Source organism: Grus americana, chromosome 5 (genome assembly GCF_028858705.1).
Source record: "Grus americana isolate bGruAme1 chromosome 5, bGruAme1.mat, whole genome shotgun sequence".
NCBI classification, from domain to species: domain Eukaryota; kingdom Metazoa; phylum Chordata; class Aves; order Gruiformes; family Gruidae; genus Grus; species Grus americana.
Window position 1 is genome coordinate 9493718 of NC_072856.1, and position 19579 is coordinate 9513296.

General features: G+C 39.7%; 1 protein-coding gene across 5 annotated transcripts in view; it reads left to right on the top strand.

Moving 5' to 3' along the window:
* Positions 1–19579, top strand: part of KIAA1549L (KIAA1549 like) — a 135377-nt gene that overhangs the window by 73040 nt on the left and 42758 nt on the right. For all 5 annotated transcript variants that reach the window (XM_054828434.1, XM_054828431.1, XM_054828433.1 and 2 more), the window contains exons 8-13: positions 1741–1800; positions 3365–3516; positions 4971–5142; positions 8568–8731; positions 14187–14377; positions 19220–19347. In XM_054828434.1, the coding sequence (XP_054684409.1) occupies positions 1741–1800; positions 3365–3516; positions 4971–5142; positions 8568–8731; positions 14187–14377; positions 19220–19347 (867 nt within the window). The remainder of the gene's footprint in view (positions 1–1740; positions 1801–3364; positions 3517–4970; positions 5143–8567; positions 8732–14186; positions 14378–19219; positions 19348–19579) is intronic.

Genomic DNA, 19579 nt, shown 5'->3' on the forward strand with positions numbered 1-19579 from the left:
AAATCAGATATTTGCAACCTGTTGGTGAAGCTGTCCGATGATGAGTTCTTGCACTGCATTGCTGTGCTTTTGAATCAGGTTTTCCATCCCAGGGTAAGAGGCCCATCTTGGGGTAGGCTTTTGTTTTCTTCAGGTCTTTCCGCAGGCAAAGGGAGGTGGAGGGAGGCTGCATGGGGACCTAGAAAGGGATGTAGACTATTCATCACCAGACAAGCTCCTTCCTTTTCGTGGCTGGTGGGTGAGCCTCTCAGAAGTGCCATGTGTACAGGACTTGTCTTTACGGGGCATCCAGGAACACAAGGAGAAAGCAGTTTTGATGATGGCTGCACCCTGTTCAAGGTTTTGGCCTCCAAAGTAGGCCTGTTGCATAGGAAGATGATTATGGTGCTTTTCACAAAGGCAATACAGATGTATGCTTGGTAGGCAGGAACCGTGGAAGACACTTGTCACACAGTAAGTGTCTCGTGTGGTATATTGCAGTTCTCTGCTGCTCCCTGTACATGATGAACTGACCTGATAAAGTCTTTACCTAGTGCTCCTTTAACAAGTAGTGGCTTATGCTTCATTTTGGAGTTCTTGGTTTTATTCCCAGCACAGCAGGTAATCAGCAAACTCGTGAACTTAATGTGCATGTAGTATTTATGACTTCAGACTGGTAGTGTGTCTTGTGAAAATGTTTACTTTGAAAAGTGTTTGATGCTTATTCATGTGGCAGTGCAGTTGTTTCAGTTTATCAAACAAATATTGCGGCTGTTTTCAGAGTCTGTTATTTCCCAGTAGACTCCGGCGGCTCCTCCAGAGCCTTCGTGGTTTGTTGTGGAAATGCAGAGCTCAGGACATGCCGTGAAATCCCTCCTCAAAAGCAGTTACTGTGTGTAGTCAGATGCTTTACAATGTTTACTATTTCAAGCCACTTTAGAATTTAAAAAATCAAGGTAACTCAACAGCAGTGTATCAACGTGCAAAGCATGGATATTTTCTGAATTAATTTCTGAATTAAGTATTGATGCTTTCCGTGTTGCATAAATCTATTGGAAAAAAAATACCGAGCTGTATAATGAATTAACAACATATTGAACTTTACAGCCTAATGTACTTTGGAGATGGAAAAGCAAACAAAAGGTATCAAACCAGCAAACATCAGTTTCTCGCAGATGTAAACACATATGGTAGTAATACCCTAAGTGGTGCAGAGTGAGAGTACCGTGCTCTAAGGTGTGTTCACAGTTTCGTTAGTCTCGTTTGTGATTCACGTGGAACTGCGCTCTGTGATTGGTGGAATCTGATCCTGGTTTATTTTAATATTATTTTAGGTTAACGTGGTGGTCTGGGTTAAGTAAGGATTAAATCATGGAATCATCATAGAATGTCATCTTGTTTTCCCCAGGGGATTACTCACAGAGAGAAAGCAGCAGCAATGTATATAACATAGACATATGCATATCACGTATCATTTTAATAATGGGCAATCCTTGGCTTTGCCCCAGGCAATGTACCAACCAATATTTTGGCAACAGAAGATCTATGTTCTACTTTGTGCGGCAGTGCTTGTACTGTTTACACTTGATGCCCTTTTTCAGACAGAAGAGAAATTGTAATCCTTAAAATTACCCCTCTAGGTCTCCTTCTGGGTAATAGGTCGATTTTATTTATCAGTGTCTGGTTAACCAAATAGTTTTGGGACATATGTAGTGTAGGACGTTTGAATATTATGACGTAATTTCAACTTTTCTTTTAAAGCTTTGGAGTATCCAAACCTTGATGTCTCAGAGTCAACTAGAGACTACTGGGTGATAACAGGTACTTTTTAATCTCCTTCCCTCCTCCGTGGGCTTCAGATGATAATTTTTAGTGCTCGATTATATAACCACATCGGTGCAGTAATTTCAGACAAAAATAAGTGGCTGCCCACTGAACCTTTGCGTGGCATTCAATTGGGCAAATGTAAAGTTACTCTGGGGGCTTAACTGGGATCATCATCTTGAACAGAGACGTCTCCGGCATCCAATGCTCACCTCAGAATTTATGCCACTTTGGTTTAAGCACTTCTGAGAGTAGCGTCATCTTCTCAGAGTTTTAAAACACAAATAGGCTTTTTTTCTTCCCTTCTTTCTCCTGGAACTTGGATTTAAATCTGAAATCAAAAGAGGCTCGTAGACAGAACCCAGGAAAAAAGGTGATCTGTTAAACTGAGGAAGTTTGTTGTGATTTTCTGGGTCCAGGAATTTTTGCATCTTTCACCTGAAGCATTGAGCACATAAATTTCTGTTGATGGGAAAGAAGGTGCAGAGAATGCTATTAGGCTTCAAAATACTTGTCTTATCACAGTCATTTCACTGGTATCACATGCTCATTCGCAATCATTTTGACTTTAGAAGTGATAACTGGGCAAGAAATAGCCCCTTTTCCCCAGACATCTGAGTGAGTAGATACCAAAGCCTTTCTAATCGGTGTGTCTGTACCTGGAATTGTTTAATGCTCAGGAGAACAAGAGAAAAAGAACCTGACGTGTAACAGATTAAATTCTATACTATGCTTCCAAAAGCCAGTGTGATTTGGTACCTGAGAGAGAGAGATTTTGAGTTTAAAAATAAGTTTATGCAGAGATTATGATCCTCTGAAGGGAATATCTCTTCCCCATCTGGACCCCATGAACCTGGCACTCCATTTCTTGCCTTTGTGCACTTACTGCAATGGAGTGTTATTGAGATTACAATGGAAATGCTGTTTTCAAAAAAATCATGATGGTACCAAAATATTTTTTAAAAAATAATATTGAAAAATCATACATTTATATAAAGTAAATTGGCATGCAATATCACTTATTTGAACTTTATGTAAATTCAGTGCCTTTTAATTTTACTTTTATTTTTGTTTAGGAAATGTTTATTCAGTTTTCAGTGCTCTCAAACAAATAGCGTTTTGTTTCAAACCGAATTGTACAGAATTCTAACATCAGATTTCAAAACTGCTGGATGAAAAACTGTCGTTTAGTTAACAGGGGCATCTGGCGATGAGCATAAAAACTGGCAGCTCTCGAACAGGTTTTCCCTTAGTTTTAACTTTGAAGATCACTGATTAGGTGCTTCCAGAGGCATTTTTGGTAAACTGAAGGCCTAAGAATGCTTTTGGACAATTTTATTCTCTGACACATGGTTGACGTTATCTGAGGAGAGCAGTGCAGGGGCTGAATCAGAAGCGCATTATATCCCTGTTGGGAATTACTAAGGGAGTGTAACAGTGCCCAGCTATTTTTCTTCTAGGCTAGTTAGTACATCCCTGTCCCAAACTGCCCTGCAGACCTCGTGTTACTTAATCTGTCCACGTAAGATGTGCTGATATGTGATTTTCTTCATTCCCACAGTTATTCAAGGAGTTGATATTGCATTACTGGGGCTGAACAATCAGAGCTTTGCAAGATTAATGGAGCAGCGTTTGGCCCCGCTGTTTATGATGTCCCATCAGCAAGGAAGACGATTCAAACGTGCCACGACTGTGGGCAGCTACACTGTGCAGGTGGTCAATGCGACATCGGTTGCGCCTAGATATGTGTTGGAAAAAAAGGGCTTTGTTTGCATGTGTACTGCCTCAATTTGTGTGAAAAAATTGTTTAACTGGGTTAAGATTTCTTGTCTTTTTTCATGAATACCAAAGCAGCGAGTGCAATCTGCGTGGCATTACTAATGGGCTGCTTTTTCTGAAGTCAACCATGTTTGCATGCCTCTCATCTTCTAGAAATTGTCAGTTAATCAGTGTTAATAAACACTTTCTCTTTGGTTGCTATGAGGATTAGTACAAAGTACATATTTTAGCATAAAGTCTCGTATTCAGCATAATGAAGAGTTCCAGGCTATCGTTCTTAAATTAAAAAAAGAAGTTTCCTAGGTCTTTCTTTCCTAGGTAACTCAATAAAGCTAGAACTTTTTTTTTCCTTTTTGTTGATAAAAAAAATGTATGAAGCAGTCTTTATACAGGGTTAGTCATCAAATCATGTGGCCACAGATCACATTATGAAATAGAGGTTTCAGTCCTGAGTAATTTATTAATCATCTTTCTCTTATTTAGCAATGTTTCCCATTCAGTACTTTACAATGATCTTATTTTGTTTTCCCACTAATTTAGCCAACTGATGCTAGTTGTGGGGGATTCAGAGATTCTGTCTTGAATAATTGCATGACAAGTTATTGCTTTTTTTTAATTGCATGATGTTTCTCAAGAATTGCTGGTTGTGAGATATAAAAACAAATTAATACTTTTCTCCTTTGCCCACAATTCTCTGTGTTTTCCTGCTGAAAGAATTTAAAGAAGGAACAAGTTTTTACTTGCCAAAAGTGTGAACCTTTGTAAAATTTTCCATGAAAACATGAAATATTTTAGTCCATAACATAATGGAGAAGAATCACAAAACTCCTTTTTCCTCTCATTGAGGTGTTTGACACTTCCTCTACTCTCAGAAAAGATAGAGGTACAATGTAAAAATCTGCTGGTGTTCTGCAGAATAAAATGGAAAAAGCATAGTTCTCTCTATTGTCAGTCTGGAATCAAAAATAATGAGTATAGAAGTAAAATGTGAGGAAATTTTTCAACTGCAATATGCCAGTAAAGTATAATTTTCAATATTAAGACAGATTTTGAGAATTTCCTCTTTACACAATACTGTAATGTCCAAACATTTGATCCTTTCCTCCTTTTTACTGCATGCTTTTCTTAGTATAGGGTTTTACCTTAGGATTATGTTTAAAAAATTTTTTTAAGGCAGCAGTCAGTCCTCACTAATCTTAATAGCTTAGGCTATGAAGAGGAGAAGCCCTGATCCTGTGAGAATATTTGCATGGAGCTTATGCTTATATGGGGTCTTGAAGGAGTTCCCTCTGCGCGCTGCCTTCAAGTAGCTTCTGGCAGGTTTTGCAATGGTATAATACAAACACAGTTTATTTCTCTTTATCTCGTTTTCTTCTTTTTCCTGAAAGATGGTAAAAATCCAGCGTATTCCAGGACCCAAGGAGCCAGCTGAACTGACGTACTATACTTTATACAACGGGAAACCTTTGCTGGGCACTGCAGCTGCCAAAATTTTGAGTACTGTTGACTCCCAGCGGATGGCCTTGACACTAGGTTATGTTATTCAAGTTCAAGCTGATCGTAAGAGTTCTTTTTTAAAATTCTGTTTTAGCTCTTTTTTTTTTTTTTCTTCTTTGTGAAGACACCAGTGTAGATGTGGGGAGCCTCCATTGATCATACAGAGAAATTTCAGCTGTACCTTTGTAAGCAACTGGTTGTCAGGCTGCTCTCTTTCATATGGAAGACAGACCAATCATGTATCACATTAAATCAAAGCTATATACTGACTGTTATTTAGCCAATCATGTAAATTCTACTGTACAACTAATTTTACACACATGCAGTTCTATGAACTGAGCAACTTTATGGAACTGTAAAGTCAGAATTAATTCTGATGCTAACAAAACCATGACATCGCAGACTGATGACTGCTGGGGCTAAATTGCTATTCAAGTAACTTGACCCAAAGTAAAATGAAACCGTATGTGGGGGCTATCAAGATGTCCCTTATTTCTGACTTGTTCAGAATAATGCAGTTTATTTCTATCTCAAAAGGATATTTCTTTTAAAAATTATTTTCACCAAGAACTTTGTAAAGTGCACCATAAGATTGTTAAAGATGTTGTTTAGACACAAATCAGAAAAGAAGTTGGGCAGAACTACTGATGTGTATGGGCAACTTTCAGAATCAAGAAACAGTTGCATCATTCAGAATAATGTGGCTACAAAAGTAATCCATTCGTGAAAAGTAAAGTGTTTTCTAATTTCTCTTTTAAGACTTGCACCATTTACTGATTGATTGTGAGCACAGGTGTTTTCTTAAAAAATTGGTTTGGGATATTCCTGTGTAGTTGACCCACAGTCATAAAACTGTTGTGGAGCTTGGAGGGGGTTTTGTGCAGTAACAGCTTAATGAATGCGTCAATGCCTTTAGCTGACTGAATCTCTCCACTTTGCAAAGGAATTTATCCAGATGGAATTAAAATTATATAGTGAACTTCTGTACTGGATCTCCTTACTGGATAAACAGCATATAAAATGGGACTCCCTGATGACATTATTTCTGCTTGAAGGAGCAGTGATATTGAAATAATTACCTCTAATGGTGTCAGGAAAAGAAGAAACCGCTGTAATAAGTAATTGATGATCATCCGTAAACATATGATTGAGTTAGAAGACTAAGTGTGATATAATTTCCAGAGACTGCACTATATACTGTACCTGATCCTTGATTTGATCATGGTCTGTTACTGACTTTAATTGGATTGAAACTGGGGATCTCCATTCCTGCTTCCATAAAGTCTAGCATTTAAATTCTGAACGACTTTGTTTTCCATGAGAATATTTCTTTAATGTAATTTTTACTACAGCAGTTATAGATAGTACATAGCAATTTCCTAGCTCTTTGTGCAGTTTTGTTATTTATTTGGGTACTTTGGTCTTATTTTGGACATCAGCTGCTCATGATTTAACTCTGTACTTCCATGATCTGATAAAGCAGCCTCGTTCATCTGTAGATTTTCATACAAGTTAAATATGCACAGAATATTGTAAGAAGATAATATTCAGAAATTGAAATTATGACTCTGGATAACTGACATTCTGAAGCTAGAGTATTTGAAATGTAGGAGATAGTTTTATCTTTATACCTTATTATGGAAAAAAAATAATTTCTTTCATTTTGGATATGGTATTCATAGTCTGTCTTTGTATTCCCAAAGAAAATACTTTGTGTGCACTTCATTTCTCCTCATTATAATTTCTGTTACAGCAGAATGAAAAGTTCTGTACCAAAATGCAGTAAGAAAAGACGTCTACCCTCAGGAGCTCATAGTCTGGTTAGACAAGACAGATGAATAATAACAAAAAATATGGATGTTCCTGTTTTATAAGTGAGAGACTGAGTTATAGCAAAATGAAAGGATTGCTTCAAAATCTACTGAAGTCTTATTGAGTTGAATAAATTATGGATTGACTTGATGAAGGTCACATTGGAAGCTGGTAACCGAATTAAAGGTGTAAGCCAGGATTCCTAAATGTCTGTCCTATTAGCCATAAGGTCATCGTTTCCTCTGCATTCCCTAGAAAGAATAATTATAATTTTGCGACAAGTGTTTGCTACTCCCACAACAGCAGTCCATAATTAAAATTACTGTTACCTGATAAAATTCAGATTCACTTTCCTTCCCCACAGCACTTTCACTCCCAGACTATGCGTTCAAAGTCAATAATTCAGAACTATGCAAATCCATTGAAAATTGAACCTTGAAAAGCTGCTTAATCTTAGATGCCAACCTGGCTTTTTGGATAGTCTTTAGGCATGCAGTTACTGTTACACTGTGCGCAAGATATCTACCTAATGGTGCTATTCCTACATCACCCAACAAGCTACGTTGCCTTTGCAAAAAGGTTGTAGATCTACAAAGCAGCTAGGCTCAAACTTCAAGCAGAGTTTCAGCTGGCCTTCGGAACTGCTGCTGAACAAGATGGTTTGCATTTGAAGTCTGAGCCTGAAAGTTGCTGAGTGCTTCTGACGGCTAATAAGCTCAATGACATTTGGAAGCGCTAGTCCCCTAGGAAACGGGAAAGGCTGCTTTACGCTGGTATTTCCACAATTGCCTGTCCACGCCAGCGACCAGTGGCATAGGAAAATAAATAGAGATAGCATTATGAAGTCCAAAATATTTCGCTAAAACAAAATTCAGCATCATAAGGAGATTATCTGGTGTTTTTCCAGAAAGAAATGAAATGAGACAACCGGGGGTGTGCCACAGGAACATCTCTTATGTGCATACAAGTTGAAGGTTCATACTAAAAGACTTTATTCTGATCGAATGGAAACTAAAACTTTTTGGCACCGTTGCATTTCTGAAATGTACCCTTTTCCTGGTGCCTTTATTAATACATGTGCAAGTAGTTCTTTCCAACCTCCTTCAGAAATGATGGATTCATTTTGACCTTAACTATGACAAAGTGTTTCTAGAGCACTAAAGAAGCATTTTTTTTATTGCCCTATTGATATCAATAATAACTGTTAGTGTGCTTAGCTTCATTGCTCTTGAGAAAGCTCTGCCAGTTTACTCTTTGCTGAGCCAGTAAGTCTTCGACACCAGGTATGGACTCCATGTGTATACTTTTAACACACATGCTACCTTACTATAAGCTGGTTTTGTGTTTGAAAAATAATAAAAGATCTATTACTTGCACCTTTTTTTTTATTCTGTAAATGAACCATTGGAGTAATATCTAATATGGCATCTAACTTGGGAGCTGATGGCTGCTTTTGCAGCTGGCTGTAACTAAGTAAGAGAGCCCAGGGATTTGTGAATTAAACAGTGTTGCTGATTCATTTTTTTAACTTAAGGGATACAAAGGTATAGCTAGGTTACTAACAATCCTTTTATACTAATTATTATGTGGAGACAGTTGAAGACTCTGTTGGAAGCAATTTAAATCTTGCATTTGCACAGTAAAATTCACCAATGTTGGTTTGCAATTTTCTGCAGCTGTGGTGAAGAACCCCCCGAACAACCTGTGGATCATTGCAGCGGTGCTGGCTCCCATTGCTGTGGTTACAGTTATCATCATCATCATCACAGCGGTTCTGTGCAGAAAGAACAAGAACGACTTCAAACCAGACACCATGATGAACCTCCCTCAGAGAGCTAAAGTGAGTGATCAAATCCAAGATGTTCATTTACTTTCTGAGGTTTTAACTGTTTTTCTCGGTGCGTCTCCCGTAGGACCTCCTTCTCAAACCCATAAACCCATGGCCTGAGTTGATCCTTCCTGCTGTGAGCGGCAATGGCTGAAATGAAATTGCTCTCACTGCTATTTTTCATTTAGATATTTTGAACTTTCTAATTTATTTGTGGATATTGTTGGTTGGGTTCAAGCAATTATATTTTCCTTAAAGTTACTAACCCATATCAATCGCAAGGTCTTTTTTTTCCCAAATTAAATGTGTTTCCAGTTTGATTATCTGTCTCTAACAGAAAAATGTCACAGAATGCAGATTTGTCTCTGTAGTGAAAAAAGTCTGCCTTCTCAATGCTGCTATTAAATGGCTCTTAAGCAGGGCCACCCAAAGTTGGGAGTTTTTAGCCTACAGAGCCTGTGTGTAAGCCCTACTGTTCCTTCACCCCTTTTAGCTGGCTTTGTTCTTCTCCATTGGCATGGGATGGAAATGATAAATTTTTTCTTTGGTTTCTTAACGCTACAGACAGCAGGATTATTGTGATTTCAGCTCTGTTGCTTCTGCTGAAAAATGTAGATTGGAGGGAGAGTTGAAGGAAGGCATGATGCATATGACAGCTCTTTTCTCCTCATCTTAGGTTAGTTGCAGATGGGTGCAGCTGGTGCCAGTTGGAAAAAGACATTTGTATCAAAAATGATGTAAAAAAGACATTTCCATCTTGGTTCCATTATGCTCATCTATTTATCTGGTGTAATCAAACTAGTGTTAAGACTAGATCTCTGAAAGTGAAACAAGCAATATTGCAAACACAAACAAAAATTAATACCACTGCAGTGATACTGTACAATGTCCCACTGAAACCTCTAAAATGCAAATCGTCCTTTATTAGGAACTGTTGCAAATACTATGCACCACTTGATTCTTCTTATATGCAATCTTAGTCCCAGCTAAAGGACAAAGTGAGACGAAATTTGTATGTTGTTTTGAGCTGGCCATCATTATAAGATGCTTTACAGCTGAAGAAGTTGCTATTTAAAAAAAACACAAACTGCTGGTTGAAACTATGGCGCAGAAAGAACTTGAAATTATTTTAATATTCCACAGTTGTCATTCCATAAAGAAAGAGAAAGTTGAACTTTTACTTTTCCTAAGAAATCAGATTTAATTGGGCTGTAAAACACACGGTCAGGTTAAAACCTATTCAGTCAGGTTACGTTTGCATCAGCAGTGAACGTGGGCAGACACGAGTCGGGTCTGCAGGCTAAAAGAATTGGTACTGAGCTCCCAGTATCCACACTACACTCATCTCGGGAGATTTTCCTGCAGATTTGCTCACATTTGCAGCTGGAGTACAGTAGGACCACTTCTAGAGTGCATTTCCCCTTTTTGGTATATTTTGAGACTCCATAAAATTTAATTTAATTCTTTATATATAAAGCGATGCATTTCAAACTGAAAGCTAAATTGATTTCTGCTTAGTTTCACTTTGGCTCCATCAAAAGGTTCAACCAGGTCTAGTTTAGCGTATATGCTGCTATATGGACTGTGGAAGATAAATTCTGCTGCAGGATTGGGAATAGACTGATTTTGTCATTCCTGATTTCAGCATCTTTACTTAAAATTAGGCTAAGAAACGTATTTTGGGAAGCTAATGAAAGAAGGTCATTTTGAAAAGAACAGCTTTATTTTTATTTTTAATTCCAGCACTAGGGATATCAGGAATAGTGGCAGTTACTTGAACTGTAATTGCTATGTTTCATGCAGTTTGGCAATACAAATAGCTGATGAGCACATATCTATATGACATTTAAAATGAATATATTCTATTTCCTGGCTTAGAAAAGTGCCCAGGACTGATTAATGCTGGATCTGTTCTGTAAGTGGAGTCACAGCAGAGTGATTTTTAGTTTAAGCAGCAGCTTTAATGTTTTGTTTTTGTGCGTCTGAGATTTGCTGTTGAATCGCTGGAGCGATTTTTTGGATCTCTTTTGAATATCCAGCAAGTGGTATAGAGAGGGAAAGAGAATATTATGGGATACCCACGACGTTGGATTTCAGCTGGTTTTGTTTACAGCGGTGCCATTTTGTGCGTTCGGATTTCAAAAGTCCTGTACCAAGGGGACTGGCAGAGCGGAGCTGCCTGCGCATCGCTGCGGTCCTGCTGCTGCTGGGAGCGGCAGGAGGCTGCGGGTGCTCGCAGAGCGCAGCTGCCTGCCATGTCCCTCCCGAAGCCCCATCCCGTGCCAGCGGGATAGGATGCACGAACACGGCACGGAGGGGTAATGAAACATTTAGCGTTAAATATCCTTCTGTAGGCGGGGGAGGTGATGGAACATAACAGCAGGATTGCTGCCTGTGCCTGGTAATTAAGGAATGACTTTTTTGTTGTCACAGACTGAAGGCTAAATAAATGGAGTTTAAAAAATGACCTCTCGTATGCAGCACAGTTTATAGTATCTTGTGTTGCTGTTCTGAATTGCCTTAGCAGTCAGGGACATCTGCACTAATGTGCAGGGAAAAGGGACTGTTACCTTTTTTTTTTTTCCCCAATTGATTCTACATTTTTAAAATTAAAAGTGATATAAATTCAAATCAGTGAAATTCTGATTGGAATTTATTTTAATATTCTTTCAATGAGGTTTTTATTTTGAGATATTGTTTATACTTTGAGGTTTTTGGATATATGTTAGCTTTTTACCTCCCTTGCTTTCTAATTCACAGCATGCTTTTTTAAAGGCTGTAATCTGATTTGTCACCTTTCCTTTCTTTTAGAGCATGAAAGAATAAGCTTGCAGGTAAACAGAGATAAGATCTGCAGTCTAAGACCCGCAAGCAAAAGCAAATACTGCAGGCCATGAGAAAACAACCACTATCAATTTGATAAAGGGCATGGAAAAAAAAAAAAAGATTAGAGAAACTGTCTGTGTACATGGGTGTATATGTAGAGAGAAGGGGCTGATAATCGTTTTTTCTTTTTTATTTTCTTTTTTTGCTTTCTTTTTTTTTTTTTAAATGTGTCTTTTTCATGATCATTACGAGGAAAAAAGTCCCAGAAACAACTCCCTATATTCAATCTACTCTTTGCCAGGCAATGTAATTTAATGGTCTCATCATTCATTTATTATTTCAAAAGCAATATTCAAATCCCAGTCCTTCAGTCTTTCTCAGTATTGTGGCCGTATTGGACGTCTATGCTTGCGGTGCTTCAGCAGTGCCTGATGGTGATTTAGTCTTGCCAGTTCCCTTCAGGGGTGGTAAAGCCATCTGCTCCTGTGGGGTTTTGCAGAGCAGGGTTCCAAGATCAAGTTTTATTTAACGCAATATGTCTGCTGATGAGGATGGCTTTTTCAGCTCTTCCTTTAATGCAGTTTGTTACTAGACATGGTGGTAAGTAGAACTGAGATTAAAATAATCCTTCATTTTCTTCCTTTGGCAGATCTGAGCTGGGACTCTGCAGAGTTCTTTAATAATTCTGATGTTTTGCTGCTTCTGGTTTGGGTTTGTTTGGATCTTTTTTCATTATTTACTTATTTTAAAAATAAGATAGGCAATATAAGTTGTAACAACTTCTACTCTTTTAAAGGCATGGAGGGAGAAATAACCAATTTAATTAGCTGTTCTCTTTTGTTACCTTTTTTGCAGAATATTTAGGAGGGTCTTGACTAACACATCATCTAGATAATAAGGTTGAAAAACATTATTTTGGTTAAAAATATTATTGTCTAGGATGATGTGCAGTAGTTCTTCCTAGTTGTCCTTCACACAGCTTCTACTTCCCCTTTCTTCATTCCCTCCCCTTTCTTCGTTTCCTCCCTTCACAGCTAATTTGGTGGCTGCTTTTGTGGTACCCTGCCTTCAGAGGAGGGCAGGCAGAAGGCTCCGTCAGGGGCGATATCGTCATGACTTGCCATGGGGTGGTGATGGTAAATTGGCATTTCTCTGATACATTGCAAGTTCCATCATGGTAATGTGTGGAGATGTCTGCTCTCCCAAATCAGTATTAGCCCAGTTAGCATCTCTCTGATGCACTGGAGCTACTTATCGGAGCAATAGTGAAGTACATGAGCACATCAGAAATCATCAGCCTCGGTTCAAACAGGAGATTGGGAATATGATGTAGATCCCCATAAACAAAAAGCATGTTTTGTTTTATAAAATAGAAGACAGCCCCATTTTTATTTTTCAGACTGAGATCGCCAGTGAAATTTATCTGTATTTATAGCTATAGCCCAAATCTAGTAAAGGACAGAACAACAGAAAATGTTTTTTTCAGAGCACATCCTTTTTCTGCGCCATCAGCAAATTTTCGTAACCAGCTGATTTTCTTCTGGAACTAATATATTCAATAATAACATGACAGGAAGCTGAGAGAGACCATTCAGGTATTAACTGTCTAATTCTGATGTGTTTCTCAAAGTACGTTTGAGGGTTAAAATCACCTTGCTCACATTTGAAGTGTTTTATGGTGCTTTTTTAGCATTCCATCAGTAGCCTTTGTACTTCTGGAAGAGCATCCTTCCAGTTTAGTAAATTAATTCAATTTAGTGTAGCGAGAACTTTTTTTATATGACTTTTTTTTTTTTCTAGAGGTGGTGAGGGATTTTTTTTGAGTGGGTTTTTTTTTTTTTCTTCTTTTTTCCAATAGAAAATGCAGTCTGGAAAGTTTTGCTTAAATGCTTTAATTTTTCCATTAAGAGAATCCACCTTTTGGTGGCTTCTTTACCCAGAAGGCATGTGTCAGTTCTGTTGGTTCCTTGCAGAGGCAGCAGGGAAAACGCGGCTGGGCTTCGGGGCAGGAGAGGCTGGGCACGCAGCCCTCCGCTGCCTTGCTGCAAGGATTTTGCGAATGCCACTTCCCAAGAGAAACAAGTGAAGTCAATAACAACCTTCCCAGCAGACAACTGGCAAGCCAGGGGAAATATAATTTCACTGATCTGAAAAAGATCCTTTTCTGGAAAATGTTGCCCATGAAACTTTTACGTGTGGTTTGTTTTTTTTTTTTTTTTTAACTTTGTCTTGTTTTGGAATAAATTACTCCCACCCTCTTTGGAAAGAGAAGAATTTTTTCACAAAGAAAGTTTTCCATTTTCTGTAGGGGGCTTATTTTTCTCCCTCTTAATTTTTTTCCTGTATATTGATTCTTCCATTGTCTGTTACAGGAATTTTGGGGGGTGTTGTGGCAGGGTAAGAAAGGTTAGCCAAGATAAATTTTGTACTAACTAATCATGTTTGAAATATGTGGAATGGAGATCTCATCAGAAAATTGCTTTTTTGTTGGGCATTCATATGGCAATTATATATTTTTACCTGTTGCTTACATAATTAAAGAAGTTAAGGTGTAGTGGAGAATTTTATACTGAAGTGGAAATTTTATATTAACATATGATGCATGCTGGAAATTTCTTTTTTTCTTTTGCTTTTTTTGCAGCCAGTACAAGGCTTTGACTATGCCAAGCAACACTTAGGTCAGCAGGGAGCTGAAGATGAGGTTTTACCTGTAACTCAGGAGACTGTCGTACTTCCACTTCCAGTTAGAGATGCTCCTGCCTCCCAGGAAAGAGAAATTACGCAGGATGGGAGCACCATCAAAACTGCCAAATCCAATGAAACAAGGAAAAGGTATGGACTGGTGTGTTTCCACAGAGGGGTGGAATAGGGTACATGCTGCTGGTTGCTTAGGAAAAACCTGTAAGCTTTGGCACCCAGGCTCTGCATGTGGCAGATGGTTCCTCCGCAATATATTCTTGGCATAACAGTGGTCTGCGCTGGATGTGTAAGATTGCTGTAAAATACAGGATAAAATAAAGCAAAGACTTCACAGATTGTACATGCGTAGAGGAGGTAAATGGGAAGTGGCTCTCATATGCATGCTGGTGTTGTACAAGAGATGAACCCAAACTGTACATGGGATCTGGAGTATGAACACTGATCATTTCTCAAATGAACCAAAAACCAGGACCTCAGCCACTGCAAGTTGCTGTAGCTCCACTGACAGATTCTATTGCTATAGAATTGGACCCAAAGTCTACGTTAGCACAAGGGCAAACCCCAAACAGCCACTAAATTATGCAATACCTCTAGATGAAAGTCTACAGCAGGACAAAATTTTTGAGAGTGTAAGAATAGGCTAGATGACATCAGTGCCTAGGGAAAAGTGTCCCAGGTTTGCAGTTTCTTCATGGTAAGTCTACAGGGTTGTAGGATCACAGATTAGAGGGTCCCCAGGAAGTTTTCTGGCTCTTCCTCTTCTCCACTACAGGGTAAAATACACCCCTAACTGAACTTTATCTTTTTTTAAAGTCTTCCAGTGGTGGGATGATCATAGAATCATAGAATAATGTGGGTTGGAAGGGACCTCAAAGATCATCTAGTTCCAACCCCCCTGCCATGGGTAGGGACACCCTCCACTAGACCAGGTTGCCCAAAGCCTCATCCAACCTGGCCTTGAACACTTCCAGGGATGGGGCATCCACACTTCTCTAGGCAACCTGTTCCAGGGCCTCAGCACCCTCGCAGTCAAGAATTTCTTCCATATATCTAATCTAAATCTACCCTCCTTCAGCTTAAAGCCATTACCCCTCATCGTATCACTCCATGCCCTTGTGAACAGTCTTTCTCCAGCTTTCCAGTAGGCCCCCTTTAGGTACTGGGAGGCTGCTATAAAGGTCTTCCTTTTTTTTACCTTTAAAAAAATTGGGGGTTATGTTTCCCCTTTTCCAATCAGTGGGAATTTCACTGGACTGCCACGACTTCTCAAATATGATGGATAGTGGCTTAGCAACTTCATCCGCCAGCTCTCGTAGGACCTGTGGATGCATCTCATCAGGTCCAGCATGGCACCTCTCCTTGTTGGCTCCTCTGTCACCTGGAGAAGGAAGTTTATCATTGACACATTCCAGGAATTTCCTGGATTGCTTATGCCCTGCTGTGTTGTCCCTTCAACAAGTATTGGGGTCCCCCACCAGGACCAGGACTTGTGAACGTGAGGCTGCTCCTACCTGTCTAGCGAGGGCCTCATTCACTTGGTTGTCCTGGTCAGGTGGCCTGTAGCAGGCCCCCACTATAATGTCACCTGTCCCTGCCCTCTCTTTAATCCTGACCTTTAAGTTCTTGGTCAGCTCCTCATCCATCCCCAGGTCGAGCTCCATGCACTCCGACTGGTCACTGACATAGAGGGTGACACCCTCTCCTTATCTCCCCTGCCTGTCCTTCCTAAGAGCCTGTATCCTTCCATTCCAACACTCCAGTCATAAGAGCCATCCCATGATCACAGACTTCTCAAGCAATCTGTTCTTCATTACCTTTCCCATTAGGAAGTTTTACCTCATCTCTACCCCATATCCTCCTCAGAATAGATGAAGGTCATTATTTCTTGTCTCAAGGCAAGGAAAGCAGTTTATCCCTTTATCCTAGTTGTTTCGCATGCTTCAAGTCCATTTCTCCTTGACCTGCTCTCCTTGAAATTAATTTAGAGTGGAGTATCATCAACTTTTCATTGCTGAAGAATGATACTGAAGGGAACAGATGAAAATAAGTGTTAGGTAAACCGCCTGAATAGGGGTAACAGTTGTTGTCTAGTTCACTGGCATAACATAGTCCTTGCCTTTTGAAGGTACTTGGTAGCATAAAAGAAGAGTATCTGGCTAGTGCAGAGAAATTCTATAGAAAATCAAATCTTCATAGTTGAGTCACCTCATCTTGTACTTGTCAATGCACAATGATATTTGCCCCTTTGGACTAACAGAAAAGCTTAGAAAACTCAGCCCAATATTGCTGTACGCAGCGACAGGGACGCACTGGAGCTACCTGCAGCCTTGGGCTGGAAGGTGTCAGCCCACATGGCACAAGGCTGGAGGATCTGGTGCTGCTGCTCTTCATGGTGGGTAGACATCCCCATTGGTTGTAAGGCTTTCCCCACAGAAAAATGGAAACAGGAGGAGCCTGAGCTGGTGCCTGGTTTGGCATGCTTCTCTGGTTGTATAGTAAATCCTCTGGAATACAGAGCGAGCTGTCGGCAGGGAGTGCTAATAGAGAAGAGTGACCCAGCTGGGAACTCCCCTGGTTCCTGCAATGGCTTCGCTGGGTTTGGGCATAAACTGTTATTATGCTCTTTAATGTCAGTGATGTGTTGTTCACACCATAAATCACTTGAACCATGAGAGTCAGGTTATATGGTCCATGTGAACCAAACAGTACTTGTCCCTTTTGAAGTCTTCTGTCCTCTGATGAAATGACAAATGGAAGGTGACCATGACACCAGCTCTGGTTAAGTCTTTGCAGGAACTGTTCTTTGAAATGTTTTGAAGCTTCTCTACAGCCATGTGTAAATACACATAAAAAATGTAAACCAGCCCTATTAATTAATCCTCTAACAAAAGTGATTAAGCACTTCACTCACTCCTTTGAATGAGCGCAGAAATCCCCCTCTACTTAATCTGCACAATTTTAAACAAACCTTGATAAGCAACCTTCATCCAGCAATTCACAAGAAAGTTATTCTCATTATAAAATGTGTTGAACCTTGATGCCTTTCTAAGCAAATAACTAAGAGTTTTCCCTCCTTCAGGGTGATTACTTGAGTAAGTGAGAACATGCAGAATTTTAGTATTTTTTCATTCCCAGGAGCTGTGCCTGGGGATGGAATTTAATGGCTTCTGAAGATGAAGAAATATTTCTTGACCTTTATGTATTTGCTCTTTCATCCAGGCTACTTTGCAGCCTGGAAAGGTCAATTTAAATCAGGCTGCCATGAAGTGGCTGGTAACTGATCAGAGTATCTTCTCTGATATTACCACTGAAGGAAACTTCACAGTTAATAACATGACGGCCATTTAAAAAGGATGAATATTAGATTAGCAGTAGCAGAAACCATTGTGCAAGCTATCCGTGCTTGCCTCTTTCCCTTGTTCCCAAGTGGAGCAGATTTTCTTCAGGTGTTGGGCTGTCCCTGGATGAATTTTTTTTTAATTGTGCTGAGATTATTCATTAGCAGTGACAGACAGGTTTAGGGGGGAGAAATGCTACTTTTCAAGAATATTTATTCTCAATAGAGTTTCACAAGAAAATCCCCAGGCTGGGCTGGGCTGAGCTGAGCTGGGTTGCATGCCGAGTTCTCCTAAAGCCCTGTAGCTGGAAAGAGCCTGTATCAAATTAGATATATTTCCACCTGGGCCATCTTCAAAAGGGAGTCCCTAAGAATTACTTTTCTCGTGCTTGTCCCTTCCTCTTCTGACCACAGTAAATGCTCTCTGCTCACACCAGACAGGGCAGTCAGAACTGGAGGTAAATCAGTGTTTAAAGCTGGCAATATAGGACTGGCAATAATTTACATGATGGTTTTTATAGTTGTTTTGCTTCAGAACAATGTTCTGGATATAAAGCCATTGTGACAGCAATAGAACTTGATTTGATTTCTTTTTTTCTCTGTAAATGAAAGTCCTTGTGACTAAGTCCATTTCCTTTTTTTTTTTCCTCCAGTGCAACCTCTTTACATTGTCCTGTCACTGGCCATGACAATTCAGTGATAGATTGCAGATAGGTGCATGAGTAACTCTACAGGTCCTGTGGCTTGTTTTCATTCCTGTTGTGGCAAGTTTCATGTGTAGAAACAATGTGATACCATGACTGGATGTAGAGTAGCACCAGATTTAACATTTTCTACTTTGGCCTGCTTTTCCCAACTTGTGCATTAGGATTTGAGTAATTTGCCCACCCCAAAATGAAGAGAACTTCTGCCGAGAGCTTGCTCCCAGTGCAGCCCAGAGTTACGCTGCTCATTTCTGGTCTTGCTCCGCGTTGAGACTGAATGCTCGTAGCAGTTCTGCTCTGCCCTCCTTCCTCGCTCTGTGGAGGGACCAGTTTCAGGGCAAGGATAAGTTATGGCTGAGTAAAACAAGCATTTTCTTGGGAGTTTCAGCAAATAATGGTGCTGGTTAAACAAGCAAAGCAGGTTAAATGTGCAAAAAGGAAAAAAAAAAGATAATGTTCTTATCATGTTGCATGTGTGTATGTGTAAAGTGGGTGAATTTTGTGTTGTGGCTGACAAAACAGTTGAGTGTAAATACAGGCTAAATAATAAAGGAATTAGTTTAGCCATATATATATATATAAGAACAAAGGTCTGCTTTATTTTAGCTGTATAAATGATACTGAATTGATAATAGGATTTTTTGTCCTCTGCAGTGCTGCTTCTGTCATTGTGGGGATTGTGCATGAGAAGTGTTTGCTTTCGATGCCACTAAGATGCCTATCAGCCCTGAGCTAATTGAGAAGTCGTGTTCTCCTGCTGTCGCCCCGTTCCTGCCTTTACTGTGTTTCTGTGTGCAGTTTACATTCTCTCTCCTTTTTGTACAAAATCAGACTTGAAAACTCAGTGATGCAAACTGTGCAAACGAAATAACCTTGAAATGAGGTTTATAAGGAAGAACTCACAGCCTCTCTTGTTGCTATGGTTACTTGCAGCCGGTCCCCAAGTCAGAACGGCTCCATCATCAGCAACGGGTCGGGAAAGCCCAGCTCTGGCCGGAGCTCCCTCCAGAAAGTAATGGCACCGCAAAAAGTGACAAAAGACGAAGGAAGGAAAAGAAACGGTGAGAAGTGTTTCTCGATGAAAGTTGCTTGCGGTCGCCCCGGTAGCTGTACCCACACACGCACTAGCTATGTTGAAATCATCTTCCTATACTTTCAGCAGTACTTAGACATTTTCTGTTTGTAGCTGGGTGTTTGGTTTTTTTTTTTTTTACTGCTCTAACTGTTTCTCAACCTCACACAAAGCAGTATGGTGTTTACTCTTTGTGTGGGCCTTTGCAAGTTTTCTTTCTT